The sequence below is a fragment of the Megalobrama amblycephala genome, linkage group LG23, assembly GCF_018812025.1.
Source record: "Megalobrama amblycephala isolate DHTTF-2021 linkage group LG23, ASM1881202v1, whole genome shotgun sequence".
In the NCBI taxonomy this organism is placed as follows: domain Eukaryota; kingdom Metazoa; phylum Chordata; class Actinopteri; order Cypriniformes; family Xenocyprididae; genus Megalobrama; species Megalobrama amblycephala.
In genome coordinates, this window is record NC_063066.1 from 20,481,013 (window position 1) to 20,499,740 (window position 18,728).

At 37.0% G+C, this 18,728-nt stretch overlaps 1 protein-coding gene across 1 annotated transcript in view; it reads left to right on the forward strand.

The window, feature by feature from the left end:
- Window positions 1–18,728, forward strand: part of aff2 (AF4/FMR2 family, member 2) — a 249,659-nt gene that overhangs the window by 71,619 nt on the left and 159,312 nt on the right. The window contains exon 3 of the mRNA XM_048176187.1: window positions 16,984–17,826. Coding sequence (XP_048032144.1) covers window positions 16,984–17,826 — 843 coding nt within the window. The remainder of the gene's footprint in view (window positions 1–16,983; window positions 17,827–18,728) is intronic.

Genomic DNA, 18,728 nt, shown 5'->3' on the forward strand with positions numbered 1-18,728 from the left:
TGCCGATGCACAGCCCACGTAAAGATGATAATTCCACAAATAACTGCAATTGCAGGTTTCAAACAGAGATGGCGACAAAGAGGTAAAACTTATGGACTGCAGCTTTAAAATTAAAAAAGTCATTAATTACCACTATAACCTGTAGATGGCAGCAGAGGAGCATTTATTGGCTCATATTAGCCATTTCCTATAATGTTTTTTTCCACACGTTTTGCTTTTGAATAAATATTAAACACTATAAAATCACTACGTTTAAAAATAAATTTTGTCAAGGTGAAGTACTCACAAAATCTCATGAAAAACAATAACTTTTTTTGTAAACGAATTACACAAAGGGAGAACCACGCTTTCCCTCCCTTTATAATCATTGTCAGTCAGTGCAGCGCAAGATCAATGATTTGTCAATGAAAACTCCCATTTTGTTCAATAAATCTATCTAAAGTACACAATAAATCCTTAATTTACAGCGTGTTGACACTTTTTTTTTTTTTTTTACATAAAAGTGTAAAAACTGATGGTTGAATTGAATTTTGCTGAGGAACACTTTTTTTATGTCGTCTTACATTTGAATAACTAAATTAACACTAGGCCTGACTATTTATGTGACTATATTCTGATCATAAACTAAGTATTACACTATTGATGTTGTGAAAGCTACCTCAGGACACTGGAGATATCGAGACACCAACAAGTGACATTTCAACGGAAGTTTTCCAGCTGCCTTATATTATTGCAGATGTTCTTAAGAACATTCCGTGCATATGGTCAATTCTACTTTTTTCAAATGTAGCTTTTTATCATTGCCATAACCTTTATAGCATTAATAAAACTGCATAACCATTGCAGGATTGCTGGATTATGAGCACTTTTTTTTCTTTGAAATAATGCACTGAAGAACTGTGGACAAAATGACCTGGAAAATGTATTAAAGAAGTAAATAAGGTCACTGTTGACTTCATGTTGACTTTAAGAGCCATTGAGCATCTACAGCAGCAGAACAAAACACCTGCACTAAGATGCACTAGCACTTTTGTACGTCACCACTCTAAGAACATCACTTTGAATGTGTCATTAAGTGTCAAGGTCGCCCTTCCAGCCTCAGGTAACTTATCTGTTTCCTTAGCCAGCTGTTAGCAAGAGCTGAGACAGACCATCTCAGGGAGAGTGAAGCACTGTCATTACGGTGGTCCTGAGGTCCTCAGGGGCCAGAGAACCAGATCAATTTTCCCCTGTGCCTCTGCGTTCAGTCAGTAGGTGAAGAACTGCCTCTCACCCCTAAGCGATATTACAACTGGAAAGCCTGGATGAGGATGATCTTATCGTCACTCACCACTCATCGTGCCTTAATTGTTCCATTTCTGCGATACTGTCATGTAAACACGTATGCCAGGATGAGTAGTGACAGGCTATGACAATATGTTACAGCTTTGGTTTTGATCCAGGACAGGGATTTTCTTTAAATAGCAAGTTTCACTTGAGCTTGGCTCAAAGACTTCTAGTTTGAGTGACAGTAGAGTTTGGCAGTTAAATGACCACGGTATTTGATATTTTCCACATAAGGAATGCAAAAACTTTGAATGAAGGTTATTTTTGATAGAGTAGAGTATTAAAGATAGTCTGGAGTGAAATAAAACATATGTCAGCTTGTATATTTTAGCTCTGTCAAAGTATCTGTGATAATTGGTGCAGATATGTAAAATGATTCATGAGCTTGATTTACCATTGGGAACATCTGAGTTTAGTTTACTAGAAGAGCTAATTCCCTCATAAATGGTGTTCAAACATGATGGTGTGTCTGTAAACTGGAGCTTTGAAGCATGGAATGCCTTTTTGCAGAAGAAGGGACTGGAATTTTTCTGTTACTTCCCACAGAGCAGCAGTCGTAGAAACATGTAGTGTTGCCTTCTTTTTTGAGGGCTAATTACAGTCCTCCTAAGACAAGGCACTCTCTCTCCCCCTCCTTTTGGTTTGGCGTTTATTTTTTTTCTCCTTAACTTCATATCTGCATTCCCTCTCTCTCTCTCTTTCTCTAATCAGCTCTACACATGCCATTTATCTTCATCTGGGCCCAGACCTCTTCCTCTTAGCCTCTGAAATTAGTTGCCTCAACATCAGAGCTCTCCACTAAAAAACAACTTCAGCCTCACATATATAAAGCTGAAATTGGGTCGCTGCGGATGTTGAACCGAAGCTGCGAGTGAAGCTTTTTACTTCTACTTTTTACTACTACTTGAAGAGTTTTAATGTGAGAATCATTGGTCTCTGAAATACTTCTAGGGTGACATCAGGTGAAGGGTAAATTTGTTGCTTCTTTCACTTTATTTATATAGTATTTTTAATAATGAAAGTGGTCCCAAAGCAGCTTTACGTGGTGCCAAGACTAAATCCCCAGTGAGCAAGCACAAGGTGTTTGTGGTAATGAAAATCTGCCTGAAAGTAAGGACGGAGATTGACTACAAGGTGAGCGTGTCAGTCTACAGTCACTCAGGAAGAAAAAAAATGGTCATAAATTAAATGTCACTATTTAGGGGTTCAAGCATGTAGTGCTACAACCCTATTGTTATTGTAAGGATTTTTATTATTATTTTTCTTCTGCCGTAAAAAAACTGATCGTGCAGACCAAATCGTAAGGCCTAGAGCCAAAAGATAGGTCTCAATTTGGGGAGAGGTTGATAGAGTCTGACCCCAACTGGCCAATAGTGATCAGTTGATCATAAAACTATAACTCTTAGACCGCTTGTCGTAGACTCAAGTGTCTTGTATCATTGGAACAAAACGTATATCTCCGATTTAATTTCCATTATTTAAAAAAATATTTGCCATTTTGAATTATACTTTTGCAAACTAGTCCTAGGTTTTTTCGCCCGATCGAAACCAAACCAGTGTAGAAATATTCTCTGGAGACTTAATATCAAGTTATCAAAACTTATTCAAAAAATGTTGAAATTTCCATTCATGGTCGCTAAGGGGTGCCAGAATATTCGAAGTGGGCGGAGCCAATTTTACTAAAATGACTATAACCCTTTGGATAGTTATAACAGGGTCATTTAGAAAATGGCCGTGGCCAAGTGCTTGAAAGAGCCTATAACTCTGAAACAAACACTCAGAAATTCACGTGCGGCATATGACTCTAAAGAAGCATGCAAACCTTTATGGAGATAAGACCATAGGTGGCACTATAACTGTTAAAAAGCTTTAAAAAGACATATATTTCCTATGGGAAACTGTCTGTTTTGGCTGTAAATGGTCTTTTCCATCTATTTGTGAAATAGTTACAGGCTTTAAAGCGCTTGAACTCCGATAATTGTTCCTCGCAGCTATATTAATCTTTTTGTTATTTGTCCAAGAAACTACAGTGTCCTTAAAGTTTTTGGCCAATTTAAATGGTACATTTAAATCCACTTTCCTGTCCGTTCACAAATTAAACCAATAGCACTTCTTTGTGGCATTGCAGTGCAAAAACCTCACAGTTGTGTCTTGAGAACCCACTGTAAGTCTTGAGTACATCATTGTCATTCTTGTCAGCACAAACATTCCTCCTTTTGTGTAAATTAGACTTATTATAGATTTATTCACAAAAACACAGAACTGTTTGCTTGGTGCAATTAATGTTGCGGTATTAAGAAAGCAGGGGGTGAAATGAATTTTATTGAAAAGAGATGTTTGTTTACATTTTGTATTGATCATGGCAGTTATTCATCAAATGATGGAGGAAAATGTTATAAACGGGCAGATATCCAGGCGTAAGGTGTAGTGTGTACACCTTCAGCATTTTAAAGAGCTGATTCAGGTGGATGTCAGTGGTAATGCACAGACCAAGTGTGCTGGATCGTGTGCTCTGCTGCTTCCTTTGTAATTTAGCACTGCAAGATTGGGAATTGCGCAGTGTAAATTGCATTCGGCACTAATTTTGTGGGCGCGTGTGCGCCGTTACCTGATTTGTGTAATTTCTTTAGTGAATCGGGCACAAAAAGACAACACAGACAGCCCATGCAAATTAACAGCACAATCAATGGGCACAATTCATTCTTACTGAACCCCCCCCCCCCCCCTCCTTTCCACAAGTGCACTGGACAAGGAGTGTGCCATTTCTAGGGGTGTTCAGTGCAGTGAAGTGTTCATTCCTTTGAAATTCCCAGAATGCACCATAAAAAAAGTAGTGAGCATTAGTTGCTCTCTATGTTAACTGTAACACTTTACAATAAGGTTCCATTTGTTGACATTAGTTACATTACTTAACATTAACTAAGAATTAACAATACTTGTACAGCATTTATTAATCTTAATGTTAATTTCAACATTTACTAATGCATTTTTACAATCAAATGCTGTATCTGTTAATATTAATTAATGTATCTGAGCTACAATGAACTAACAATGAACAGCCCTATTTTTGTTAACTAATAACAAAGATTCATAAACACTGTTACAAACGTATTGCCCATTGCCCATTGTGAGGTAATATTAGTAATATTAATATTAACTGAAATTACCAAGTGTTGTATTTTTTTTTTTTTTTACTGCAGTTCATATATAATATGGATTTATTTATTTATTTATTTTTATTTATTTATTGTTTTTTGGTCAACAAGCAAAATTCCCTTTTGCACAGGAAAACATAAAACTTACAGATACATACAATTGTGCATATGCATGTACACATACATAACCTTACAAATTAAAATAATTACAAGATCATTCAAAAAGAAAAAAAAAAAAACAAAAAAAAAAAACAAGATGTTTACACTTTTGTTGACCAAAAGGTGTAGGCTGAAGCTAAAGCTTATCATGCCTACCCTTAACTCCACACAAGCAGCACTAACATATTAATTAACATTAATATGACAATATAAGATGTTCTCAGTATATTTAGAAAAACATACAATATTATTATTATTATTATTGTTATTATCATCATTACTACTACTAACATTATCATCACTATTCAGTATATCTTTTCATTACCAATCCTTTATAAAGTATTTTAAACTGTGTTAATGAAATAGCCTTTTTTTAACTCATCAGGGAAACTATTCCAAAGCAGAACACCTTTATTTGATTGGCAGTTTCTTCTTAAATTGGTTCTACAATATGGTATATTAAACATATATATCCCTCTAAGGTCGTAATTACTGTCTCTCAAGCTAAACATAGCTTGCAAGGACTGAGGGAGGATGTGTTGTCTTGCCTTATACACAAGTTTAGCAGTATACAAATCTACCAAATCATAGAATTTTAATGTTTTTAACTGGGTAAACAAAGGATTCGTTGGAGTATTATATGGAGAATGTGTAATTATTCTAATAGCCCTTTTTTGTAGTAGAAAAACTGGAGCAGTTCTAGATTTATATGTATTTCCCCAGATTTACTGTGTGCGTGGTAAATATGTAAATGTAAATATTGCAATGACTTGTAATTAGAAAATGCGTATTATAATGGGAATTGTATTAAATTGGAAGATACACTAAATAATTAAAATAATAGTAATAATACTAATACTAATAATTAAAACAAATCACATTGACTCCAGTTTGTTAAAAGTCTTTGCAAAAAAAAGACAAAAAAAGAAAAAAAAGAATCTAGACTCATTTGCATTTGTCATTTAGTAATATTTTGTTATCTAATTCAATGAAATCAACACATATTTAATCACGACTTAAGTGTGCAGAGACACTGTACATGTACACTATACTGGGAAAAATGGCTTTTATCTTGATGTGAAATGGAGGCTCAAACCATTTCTGAGTGAGTTTGCATAGAGAATATAGTCATTCCTGGCCCACAGGAATGTGCTGTCCCAGCATTCCTCGCTGCAGCTGTGCGGTTGCATCACTCTCCTGAATGATGTGCTGTGCTTTGAACCTGACTCCATTCAGTGAGCCACACTGTGTCCTGTCAAATGTGAGAGGGATTTGGAGCTCAAAGCGGGCCGCTGAAGCAGAGCACAATGAAGGATCCAGACAGGAGCTCTGTGAGAGCAACCTGCCGCCGAAGACGCTGAAAGATTAACAAGAAAAGCGCTACGTAAATATGAGTACGCCCTCAAAATGTGAGCAAAAGTTAAACAGCTTGCTCCAAAATGGTAAATAGCTATAATTGCACTAAATATTTAACAGCCACATGGCCTTCTCCATGTCATAAGTCAATATGAACCTTCCTCTTTGTGAGAGCTAGGACATGAGCGCTTCGTTTTTTATTCCCTCACCAACCACTCTTTGCCGCCCTCCACCCCCCCAACACTCATCTAAGGCTGCTATTAGCTAATCCCCCTAAATCCTGTTTAATGGAACTGTGCCGTTAACAGCTATTTGGGACTAATTTACTGGTTCCCAGATCGTTTGGCACCTTCAAAGCAGTTCCAGTGGTACTAGCACCGAAGCTTGAGTGCCCCTGCCGCCCCTGCTGCTTGTTTCCCACATCGACCTTCCCCCCCCAATGTCCCTTCGTGGCCTTTCACTCCTGTTGGACATGCTTTCTCCGTACAAGGCTGTTTTTAAAAGCTTACAGCCAGCCAAGGTCAGACCTCTGGAGCTGATCCAGGAGTTTTCTACCATCCCAGTCACAGAGAGACTTTTCTCCTCTTCTTCTTTTTTTTTTTTTTTTTTTTTTTTTTTTTTTTTTTTTGCCCCAAGGCAAATATTCCCAAATTACCCTCTACCACAAGCAACTTGCTGAGTCAAACGCACTAAGTGAGCGAATAGATGTCTACCTGTGCATGCTCGTACAATACCTCTTACAAATAACAGAAAAACTTTCTGTTTTTTTTTTTTTTTCCTTTCTTTTTGCCTACCAGGTTGTTTTTGTGGTTAGATCTGCGTTGCGTAGAATGGATAGTATGTCTGAATTAAATAAAATCAGTCTAATGCTTGGTCTCAGGAGTGATTTGAAGTTGTTGTCCTGGAGTGTGTATTTAGCTCTACTCTGTGGGAATTGTTGTTATGGCTGCCTTGTTTTTGCCACCAGGTTCACTTGGTGACAATGTTTTTTTTTCTGTTCCTAATTAAGGAATGAATGTAGTACAAAAACAAGTCAAGTCACCTTTATTTATATAGTGCTTTATAAAATAGAAATTGTTTCAAAAGCAGCTTTACAGTGGAAAATGATGCATTTTAGCTGTTGTTCAGCTGAAGTCAGTGCAGTGTTGATTCAGTTCTGTTGTAAAGATCATCAATTATTGAATTAGTTCATTTAATCTATAAGCAGTTCTGCAGAAAACTGTGATGTCATCGTCCAGCTCTGTTCAGTTCTCTTACAACAGCATCAGTACAGTCAGATCAATAATATTGTTGAATATTAAGGCCCTGTTTACACCTAGTATTAAGATGCGTTTTGGACAATTGGATCACAAGTGGATGAGGGAGACAAGTACCTGTTTACACCTGGTGTTTTAATCTGTCTCTTTTGTCTACTTACAACTACTTCTGTCCTGATTTATTTGAGGGGAGGTCTTTTGTGGCTGTTTTCTGGAAGTGGTCGAAAGTGGACGAGCTCAAAACGTTTTACACCCCATTTACACCTGTATTTAGCGTTGTCCACTTGTGATCCGATCAATCAAAACGTATCTTAATACCAGGTGGAAACAGGGCCTGAATGTCCCCAAGTAAGCAAGCCAGAGGCGACAGTGACAAACAACAAGCTCAAAACATTTTACACCCTGTTTACACCTTTATTTAGCATCGTCCACTGTTGGCAACAGCGATAAGGAACCCAAACTCCATCAGGTGACAGAATGGAGGGGGGAAAAAAAACCCCCACTATGAGCAATGTTAATCAATGTGTACGGCCGTCTGTCGGAAGCTAGTTGGTAATGCACTTTTACGTCGTTGTTTTTGGCGATTAGGACATCCGCGACATGCACACTTACGCACCATTTTAAAAAATAGCTTGAATACAGCGTGCGTCTCCCTCAGACTGTAAACGAAACTCTGGTGCACCAGATAACACGTCAGCAGCGTCTTACGTCAGCAGTGCGCTGCGGTTCACTGAGGAGTCGTGAACCCGGATGAACAACAGACCCGGAAGAGAATACAATGCTGAATAAAGTCGAAGTGACATAATTTTAAAATAATTACATAATTTTCATTTTTGGGTGAACTAACCCTTTAATATAACTCTGATTGTATTTGTCTGAAAGAAGAAAGTCATATACACCTAGGATGAGTAAATCATGGGGTAATTTACATTTTTAGGTGAACTAACTCTTTAAGTTCTCATGCCAAAATCATTCAAATTATTCTAAATTAGGGAATCTTGGGTTAGTAATGTGAATAAAAAGCACCAAAATCATGTTCATATAAACACTTTGAATTTGAAAATATTCACGCACAGATTTTATGCACAAATACGTACATAGCGCGTTTAATGACCGATTTTTTTTCATGCATGGATAAACAAGTAGAGTCAGTTTTAATTCCCATCAGAAGAGTTTAAAGTAATTTCTTGATGGAATTTCACCATGTGCATTCTTTCTTGTTCACCTTTTCTCTGTAACCAATCTTCTATTGATTTTAAATGATGTGTAGTCTGAGTTTTCTCGTTTGACTCAGCATCGATCCTTCATCTGAAGCATTAATGGCTCTGTAGACCACTGCTGTTTGCTGTTCCTGTCTTTGTGTGATCCAGACAGGATACACGTACTAGCAAAGAAATATCGAATTATTGCAAAGACGTTTCCCTGACAGCACCGTCCTTCAGAGTAAAAAATATGTGCTGTGTGGGTTTAGTTTTTGAGTGCTGCTGAGGTTTCGATTCTGTTTGACTGGGATCTGGAGGAATTGCCACCTTCATTACCATTGCAGTTGTTGGTTTTCTGGCCAGGGGGCAAAAGCCCTGAGTGTTCGCAGCAGATGAGCACAAGGCTCTTTTGTAAACACTGCCAATGTCTTGTCAAGGAGAGACAGCAAGCACACAGAGGCACACACGAAACACACAGTGTTGAGAAACGACAGACTACAGTCTACTTCTCATTTAAAGGAGTTAAACTTGAGTGTGTTAGAAGTTTTACTTTTTCCTATACCAATTTAATATGTAGAGACAACAATAAGTAATCATATAACATTTAGTTCCGGTCCTCCGGTCTCTTTATACAAGTTGTGTTGTGTGTAACTTCACCCATAAGGCCTGTTTCACACCACAAGCATTTGCAGTGTAATTTTTTTTTGGCACTCACATTAACAGATTAGAACATTCACATCGGAAGCAGGAGCAGAGTGGCGTGCGAGAAGCAGTGCAGCGGCTGTCTATTTTTGCAGTGCTGTTCATTTAAAGTGACAGTGCACTGTTGATGAAGTAAATGAATATGATTTAAAAACCCACAAAGATATTGAGGAAGCAAATAAAGGCATTGACCAAGCATATTCCCTTCTCAGGTTTGCATTATTTTTCTAATAATTCAGTGTCCCATTGTCAATTATTCCTTACTTATATAACCTTGCACTATTGTAAACATAATCACACATGCTGTCTTCTGTCAATGCAGTATTATATACGGAAATAGCACACTTTTCCTGTTGATATTGCTTTAGTATAGCATATGTTGATTCCCAGAAAAGTGTAATTACTCGGACTTTGTGGCGCTACCAAATCATTGTTTGTTTCATTTGAGCATCGTGACTAAGCCCAAAAGCAACATTGACTTTCAAAAGCAACACTGAACATTTCACTTACACTTGGCTTTAAACGGAGAGATCTTCTGAATGTGTAACTTTGAGATTGCATTGTTTGATTCAGAACAGTAATAATAATAATATGAATGACTTTTCAACAGTTTTTCAAACAGGTCTCCCATACACTCCCTCATCTGAATTGCCAGTGATCTGCTCCAAACTCACATCATTTGTGCTGGCAAAATGAGTCGCAATGAGCAAATTTTCAAAAATGAATTATTATTTTCACATTCTCTATTAAAAAACCTTCAAAATTATGCATGATTTGTTGGAAACCAACAAAAAAATGACCTGTTTGAATTCGAAAATCGAGTTAACGTTTTCTGAAAGTTTCAAAACAAAATCACCAAGCACCCAAACCTTAAAATCCCTAGTAATATCAGCAAATTTGGCACAAACCAAGTCAAATATATATATTTTTATTTATATAATATATAATATATTAAATATATATTTTTATTTATTATATATCTATATATTATATAATATTCAACTTTTTTTTCCATGATTCCACAATTGTTTGATTAACATTAATGAAACAGCTTATATATTAAGACCTACTGTATCACACAGATATAATATAATGATAAACATCAGATGGTTTTTCCCAACAGTTAACCAAACATTCACTTAAGACCTAACAGATAATGTATGCGTGAATATTCGCCAAGACAGATTTTTTTAAATAATGTAATTCTGTGTATGTGTGTAGGCCTATATCGGGAATCGTGGCATCTTTGTGCGTGCTTCGTATCTGTCAGTCAGCACCAGTAAGATCGTTTTGTTTACATCAGCATGAGTTTGAAAATCACGTAGTCAAGTAGCGAATTGAGGAAAACTGCATTTTTTTACAGTCAAAAGAAACGTACAAATAAAGATACTTTTATATGTTTAATTGCTATTTGGAGCATTGGGATCGCTAGAAGAGGAAGTTGTAGAAAATTAAAGTGTAGAAATTAAAGTGTATATCAATGATATAAAAAAAAAAAAAAAAAAAAAACTACACAACTTTTCTGATACTGGTGTTCCCATCATGCACAGCGACATGCATATTTAACAAGGTTGATTATTTTGCTGTTTTCCAGCTGTATTTACACTGTTTTATCATTTCTTTTGTTGTTAGGTTTAGTAATTTCTTCTACTCAAAATGGCACATTCACACTCAAAAATGATCTACTGAATGTTACCGCCATTGTGCATTGTGTACCAAAGTATTGAAATCTCTGTGTTTGGGTGAGGGCCGCATTACTTCTATTATGTAGATATGGTGTCTACGGTATCTATTGTTTTATTTACTTAGATGTTTCTAAGTAAAGCATACACTTTAGAAGCAGGGTTTAATTCACTATTAATATTTGAGTAAAATTTAATTTTGTTAAATTTACTTAGTAATATTTACTTAATTTCTTTATAAATGTTGAGTTGAATAGTAAGTAGATTTTATTTGATAATAACAGGTAAGTTGTACAGAGCAGTAGCAGTAAAATTTACTTAAAATGTGTTACAAGATTTTATCAAGTAAATCCTTCAATTTGTTTGTCAGTGAACTCGTGGCTGAATTATTGACAATTCTTAAGTTCATCAGAGCTTTTTGTCTACACCCATGTCAGAAGTCAGCATGAAATCAAAATTGATCCTATTTATTTTGTTAGCACACATTACTAGTCTTATGGTGAACAATTAACCCAATTTTCTACATGGTGAATGTCACATAGTGCACTATATAGGGGATAGGGAATGATTAAGACAGTGTAAATATGCTTTCCATTTATGCAAATGAAGTCTGGTTTCACGTTAGTGTCACACAAACCGCACCTCACACAGTCTGCTCCGGTCCAGAGACACGATAGCACAGAGTGGATCATATCCGCGAGTTGGCGTAGACCACAAAACGTATCGGACCCAGTGGCGTAGCGGACGGGTACGCAGGGCACGCACTGCGGTGGGGCTCCGCGTGTTTGGGGGCCCCGCGATAACCCGGGTTGCGCCAACAGACGATGATCATGTATCGACGATAGCCAGAGATATTGTCAAAAGCATCAAATATTGGCAATATTAAGAGGATTTGGCATTTCCAATTAATGTAGGCCTGTTACATTCTTCTAGTCTATTGTTATTACTATTAGGATAGGCTTCTTTTATTATTAAATTAATATTATAATACATTTGCCCCGCAATAATTTCATAGCGCATCACCACATAACTGACGTGCTGTGAGGATAATAAAAGATAAGGCTATTAGCTATGTTTGAAAATGTTTTAAACATTTTTTTTAGGTCTATTATACAATGAATTATAAGCAAATAATAGTGCAGCGTCTTTAAAAAAAAACCTGTTTAACATGAAATACTGTTATTCTAATTTGTTTCTATATGTACGGCCACAAGAGAAATAATGGAATAAATGAAGACAGTTACCATTATCAGCATACTATGTTGAAATTCGTCTCTGAGAGAATTTGCTCCGTTAATGCAGCGTCAGACAGCTCTGTCACTTTTTACTTTCACTTTACTGACCAAGGTTGAGGCATTTTCACCGGCAAAACTCTTACGCAAAGTTTGCATGTTGCTTCTTGTCCATTGGCTCCCCTGCTTGTTTTAAAATGGAAAGATTTCCAATATTATGACGTATAGTGATTTACCCACTCCCCTCCAAGAGATGGAAAGGAGGTGCACTAAAATAAAACCCTGCCCTCTATTCAATATCCCGAAATATGTCACAACACTGAAGTAAAGTTGGTTGCAACTTCCGGTTCACGCAGACTTTAATAAAACTATGGCTTCTCCAATGTCTAAAACCTTTATTTATACTATATTTAACAGCAGACTTTTTTGTTCTCTTGAACATATGGCATGGAAACACTGCTTTATTTGCAGATCATAACTTGGAAGGAAACATAAATTTCCAACTTAATTCAAGCCAATGCAAATCTACTGCATGATGAGATACTCATCAGTCATTTAATGTTCCTATTGAGCATGTCAGCCTAAAAGCCGATTAATTGCTCCTGAATGCATCCGATTCATTTTTCGCGAGTGAACCGATTGTTTATATTGAGGTTCTTGTTAACATCCATTAAGAGAAATTCTTTGAAATACAGAGAATTCTCTGGTGAAGTTGGAAAGGGCCGGCAATTGAGAGAGAAAACAAAGACTCTCATTGTGCGTATGAATAGCCTGCGCAGAGTGGTAGCGCCCAAGTACCCAAATCTCTAGAACACACAGTGTCTTTTTAATATGACCCCATTAAACTGCATTTACACTGCTGGTACCACCTAAACAAGCAAACAAACAAACACACACAGTTAGCACACAAACACTCACACAGACATATATACATCAATCGAATGATGCTGTCCTCTCTTTTGCTTGTGTGAAACTGTTCATATGTTCATTTTTGCCTGATTTTGCTCTGCCACAGGTCTGTATTTTATAATTCAAAGAATTAAGTCTGTACGAGTCATTACAAGCATTTATCAAGACTTTTTGGAGTGTTTTAAAGAGGCAGCTGACACTGGAGCACTTAAGTATGTTTAAGTAGGTAATCTCTCCTTGTCTTGAAGTAAAGAAGGCCACAAGGGGCAGAAGAATGCTGCCCTTTTTCCCAAGATGCTCCTTCCAGGCAATTAAGTAATGGCCCATTACAACGTCTCTTGTATCGTTTAAAACTTTGGAGTGCTGGAAATCACAGTTGAAAAGTGAATGATCTCACGGAACCTCCTAAATACTTTAATCAAGGAATGGTAACACTTGTGATTGTGCATGTTACGTTTTATTCTGTGACACTTTTAGAGTGTATTTCAAAGTCAGTAATGTTTTTTGAACTTGATGGCTATTAAATATTTACCGCCAAGGTGTTTCTCTTTTGTGTATCAACTTTGTTACATTTTTTTGTCTTAAAATCATTTTAGGGTTGTGATGAGACACACAGATGAGACAATTGTTGATTATAGAGGAAGAATATAGAGTGATCACTTGAATATGGTGCAGCATGTGGTTTCAACAAGGAGTTCAGATTATGGTATCTAGGGATATTATAGCTCAGTGAAAATTTGTAGAGGTCTGTATTTCAATTCAAGAAGAGGTATATGAAATTATTTTGTTGTTTTATTAATTTACTAATATTACAATAAGAAAAAAAGAGAAACAGGAGCCTTAAGGATGATTGATTGATTGATTGATTGATTGATTGATTGATTGATTGATTGATTGATTGATTGATTGATTGATTGATTGATTGATTGATTGATTGATTGATTGATTGATTGATTTTACGGAGAACAGATAATTATGCATTTATGTAAAAAAATATTTTGTTTATTTATTTGTATGTAATAAATCCTAAAACCTCTCCTACAACTACTAGACATTTTAAAGTGTTTATATATTCCAACGAACACATTAATTAGCTAGTAAAAGCTTTAACTGTCAATGTAAGTACACGATTAATCCTTAATAAATGGCTTATTCATAATTTTAAGAAACTTTGAATGGAAAATGTCAGCAATTAACACTTTAAATAAGAGCATTTCTATCTTTCTCACCTTCCCCCGAGCTGTAGAATGCGTGTCTGGCCACGGTCCAGCATTCTCATGCTTCAGTCAAGCAGTCGAGCTCACACAACAGCTCTTTGTGTGCACCCCAGATGGATTTTCCCTCACATTGACCGAACTACCTCGTCTGGGAGGTTCACCCACTCCTCTCACTCAAGAGTGTCCCTTTCAGATCTTTCACTTTAAAAACACTAGAGCAGTGCCACGCATTCCCATCCAAGCGCTGTCCAGAATGGCACTCATGTCATCTGTATAGTGAGGCAGCAGAGAAATGTCAGTGGACCCAGATTTTACATTGCATAAGTGATGACCCAAAATATTACCAAAATTGTAAGGGGGGGGGAAAGGGTCCTTAAAAGACAAGGATCAGTAGCTGAAAATGTAGTAATATTACTATTAAGAAAATGTAGAAACATTACTTTTCCAAAGCTCAAGGAAACCTTTTGGATTGGAAACAAGATGTGTGTTTTTCCCCCTTATTTAAGTTTATTGTGTAATTTTATAAATATAATTTTGTTTATTTTTCTATCCAACTATACAAAATTTTGTTTAGTTACATTTACGTTTTCCTCAGAAATTTGAAATCAAAATGGATTTTTTGTTGCGTTTGGTCTGTTTGCTTCAGTTCTATCAATATGTTTTCTAAAACTTTTGATGACTCATCTTGTCCACAAGGGCATGTGCAAACTTTTGTCTAATAAAATGCTCTTTAGAAGGAGCCTGCCACACGGTTTTGTCAGGATATAATGTAAATGAAAGTATATTGGCTTGTATTTATTAATTTATAAATCAGTCATTAATTACAAAACATGGCTTTCGTCAAACTTTTTGATGAGGAAAAGCATTTGCGCTTGTAAACTATTATGTAGCATGATCTTTTCGTTTTTATTTATAATCCAGAAATTATTATTTGTTGAAAATTACTAATAAAGACCACATAGTCAATAAGTTTTTATTGCTGGCATTAGTGTTCAGGCTTTACCAGGTCAGAGGTCAGTCTTGATGTTAGGCTGAGAAGATCTAGAATCAGATCCTCTGTTGTGTGCGAGGTCACATGTTAACCATCCAGTTCGTAATTCCATCACTGCTATAATAGCCTTGCATGCGCCATGCTGGTCGTGCATCATTTAACATTATTTGTTTATTGACTGTTTATGTGGTTGAAAGCAATAACAGATGCATTTGCATTTTAGAAGAGCTGTACTGTTATTAATGTAGCAATTACATGTGAAATGAATGGAGAATGCTAATAGATTTTTCTCTCTTCTTTTGCTTCCTGGGATTAACGTAGCCTTTAATTGTATCAGTGTACAAGAGAAGCACACATTTACTTATTTATTGTCGGAGTACCTCTGTATTCAGACTCTTTAAAATTAGGGGCTGATACTTTGAGTAAAGGCAAAGATGTAAATGTAGAGATGAATACAAGAGTAAAAGCCTGAACATTAAGAAGAATGTTGCTTATTATGCAAATAATCCATGGGGGGTGGGCTAGCATGCTTCTCTTCTGTAGAACGCTGTGCAACTAATGATGTGCGGCAAAACCCAAAAGATAACGATTATTATAAAAGAGACTCTTGTTGTGAGCAAAAGCAGACTAGTGTTGGACAGATATTTCTGGAGAGGAAATAACTGTATCTTTATGCCTGCACTAAATTCAGGAGATGTTTGCAAACATTATTTTATGTAAATCAGTACACAGGCATGGATAGGAATGGCACACAAACAGAAAATTCTGAATAGATTCTAAATACAGCGTCTCGCCATTTCTGTGATCACACGTTGCCTGGTTTCATAAATATTGACTAACATCAAATGGAGAGTTGGCTTGCATCGCAAAACTATGTTAATGGTCTAGTCAGCTAAAGCTCATGATAAATACTCTGGTTCTTTATACTGACAAACACAGTCTTTAGATCTGTCTATACTGAGAAGGGTTCACTCCCTGAATTGGTATTCACACTCAAAAATAATACACTTGGTGGGGTGTTATGGAGTTGTTGGTGTGTTGTGGATTGTTTTATCTGTATCTTTTATCTTATCACCAACTTAGATTATAATATTCCAGTCCACTGACATTTTGCAATGCAGTTGACTGTTCTTCCAATTAAATGGATAGTTCAGCTAAAAAAGGAAACTTCTGTAGTTATTTACTCACCTTCATGTCATTTCATACAGATATGCTGTTATTTTTTTATGGAATGCAAAACAAGCAAGCAAAAAAAAAAAAAAAAAAAAATTATAGAAAATCTCCATGTAATAGCAGGTCATAGTGACTGCAGGGTATCAATCTTCAAAAAGGATACAAAAAAATTATACAACTATATTTATAAGCATTATAAAAGTGTTTAAAATGACTTATCCCATGTCTTCTAAAGTCATATAATAGCTTTATTTGTGTAAATCATTGTCATATTCATTGATAATCTTCAACTCTGTTGCAGATTATAAATCAAATAATTGACATCTGTTTATGAGGCACTTAAAAAACAATGTTTGATGTTGTTTCAGTCCAGCCTGCTCCATATGTACCATATTTGATTTAAGGTTCCGGTGGAGGTGAATATTATTAGTAAATGACTTACATTTTGTTTTTCAAACAAAGCTATTATATGACTTTAGGATGCTGGGAATGTAGTGCATAAGTCATATGGGCCACATTTATGAATTTTCATTATTTGGGGTGAATTGTTCTTTTGAAAGACCCAGGAATATGGCTGAATTATATAGATGTTTCATATAGTTTTTTTTTTTTTTTTCTTTCAGACTAACAAAGGAGATGCCCTGGCCAACCGGGTCCAAAACACACTTGGAAACTATGATGAAATGAAGGAGCTTCTGACTAGCCATTCCAACCAGAGTCATCTTGTAGGCATTCCTAAGAACTCTGTTCCCCAGACTCCAGTGGAGAAACCCGACCAGCCAGGCTTTTTCCCTGAGGCTCAGCGAAGCCGAGCCGCTCCCTCCCAACCTGGAAGCCACAGCACCTCTATGCCCCCACCCCCTGCCAACACCATGCCGGGTTCTAGCGTTGTACATGGACATCAAGGCAAAAAGTTACGGTCTTCAGACTGGTCACGAGGGGGTCACGGTTCAAGTGGCACCCAGACCGCTCAAGCGGTCAGCCGCGGGAAGCACTCCAGTCACGAGCAGACTTCTAGTAGACATGATCAGGACCAAGAGGACTCAAGTCCCAATCCCAGCGGATCTACAACTTCATCACACTCCAATAGGAAGCAGTCTGGCAAAGGACCAGCCACAGCCGAGCTTGGCCTCGGAAAGTCTCCCGCTGAGCAGGACTCGTGCTCCCATGGCTCAATCTCACCATTGGCTTCTACGTCCCTGCTTCCTAGCGGCCTCTCGACGCCGACATTTCCTCAAGGCCTCCACTGCAAGCCCAGCAGCGCTGTGCAGCAGAAACCCACTGCCTACGTCAGGCCCATGGATGGCCAAGACCAGGTCCCAAATGATTCTCCAGAGCTCAAACCCCCTGTGGAGCTGGTGGAAGGGTACAACAGTGTGCCTTTTGGAGGTCTTCTGGATACCAAAAGCAGCACGGCTGGGACCAAGGGCAAAATTCCTAAGCTGACACTGCCACAATCCGGGGAGGTGAGTGTGACCGTTTTCTGTCTTAGTCAAAGTGCAGGCTTCCTGCAGATGTTGTAATCATTTTCTCTCGTTTGGATGCAGCGGTAGTTGGACAAGAACAGTTGGCAGATAGGCTTGGCTCTGTTGACTTTCCCCTGGCTAGGTCTGTTTTGCATTGGAACCTGGCAGAACGAGGGGTTGACATAATGGAGTGCTTCATTAATAATCAGCTAATGAACCTCAGGCTTTCCTGTGAACCTACTTATTCCGCAAGGAAGTCTTCTTGTTGGCGTGTTTAAAGATCAGTTTCTTTGCAGCTTTACTGTTTTGAACAGAGGGAAATTCTTACCTCAGTGATTGCCCCGTGTTCTAGTTGCTGAAGTAAGTTGATATTGGCTCTCCTTTGACAGGAGAAACAATTCTTGAGTTAAAACTGTTGAGATGATCTGTGTGATTGAATGATGTACAACAACATGGGTCAATTTTATGATTATATTTCCCAATTATAGGCAGTGCTAGAAAATGTTGACTTTTCATAATCAGAATCGTACTTCTTAGCGAAATAATGGACCTCTTTGTTCAGTAAATCTTTGTAGGTGTTTGCCCAAGCATGCCCTAAGTGTACAATAATGATCATATCTGTCATCCCTGCCTGTGTCCTAAATTGAAGTACTTTCTTCTTTATTTTGGGCTATGATTTGTGTTGCACAGATCTATAATTACGGTAAACCAAAAGGCTTTACAATTAAATAAAATATACTAAATAAGGCTATAGATTGAAGAAATATGATGCTGAAAATTCTGCTTTGACTTACCCTGGAAACAAGTCAGTCAAGATGAGTTCACTGACAAAATTGATTCTTAATGTAATTGACAATGTTCTTTCATAATTTTTCATTAAGTAACTGTTCAGTAAGTACTGG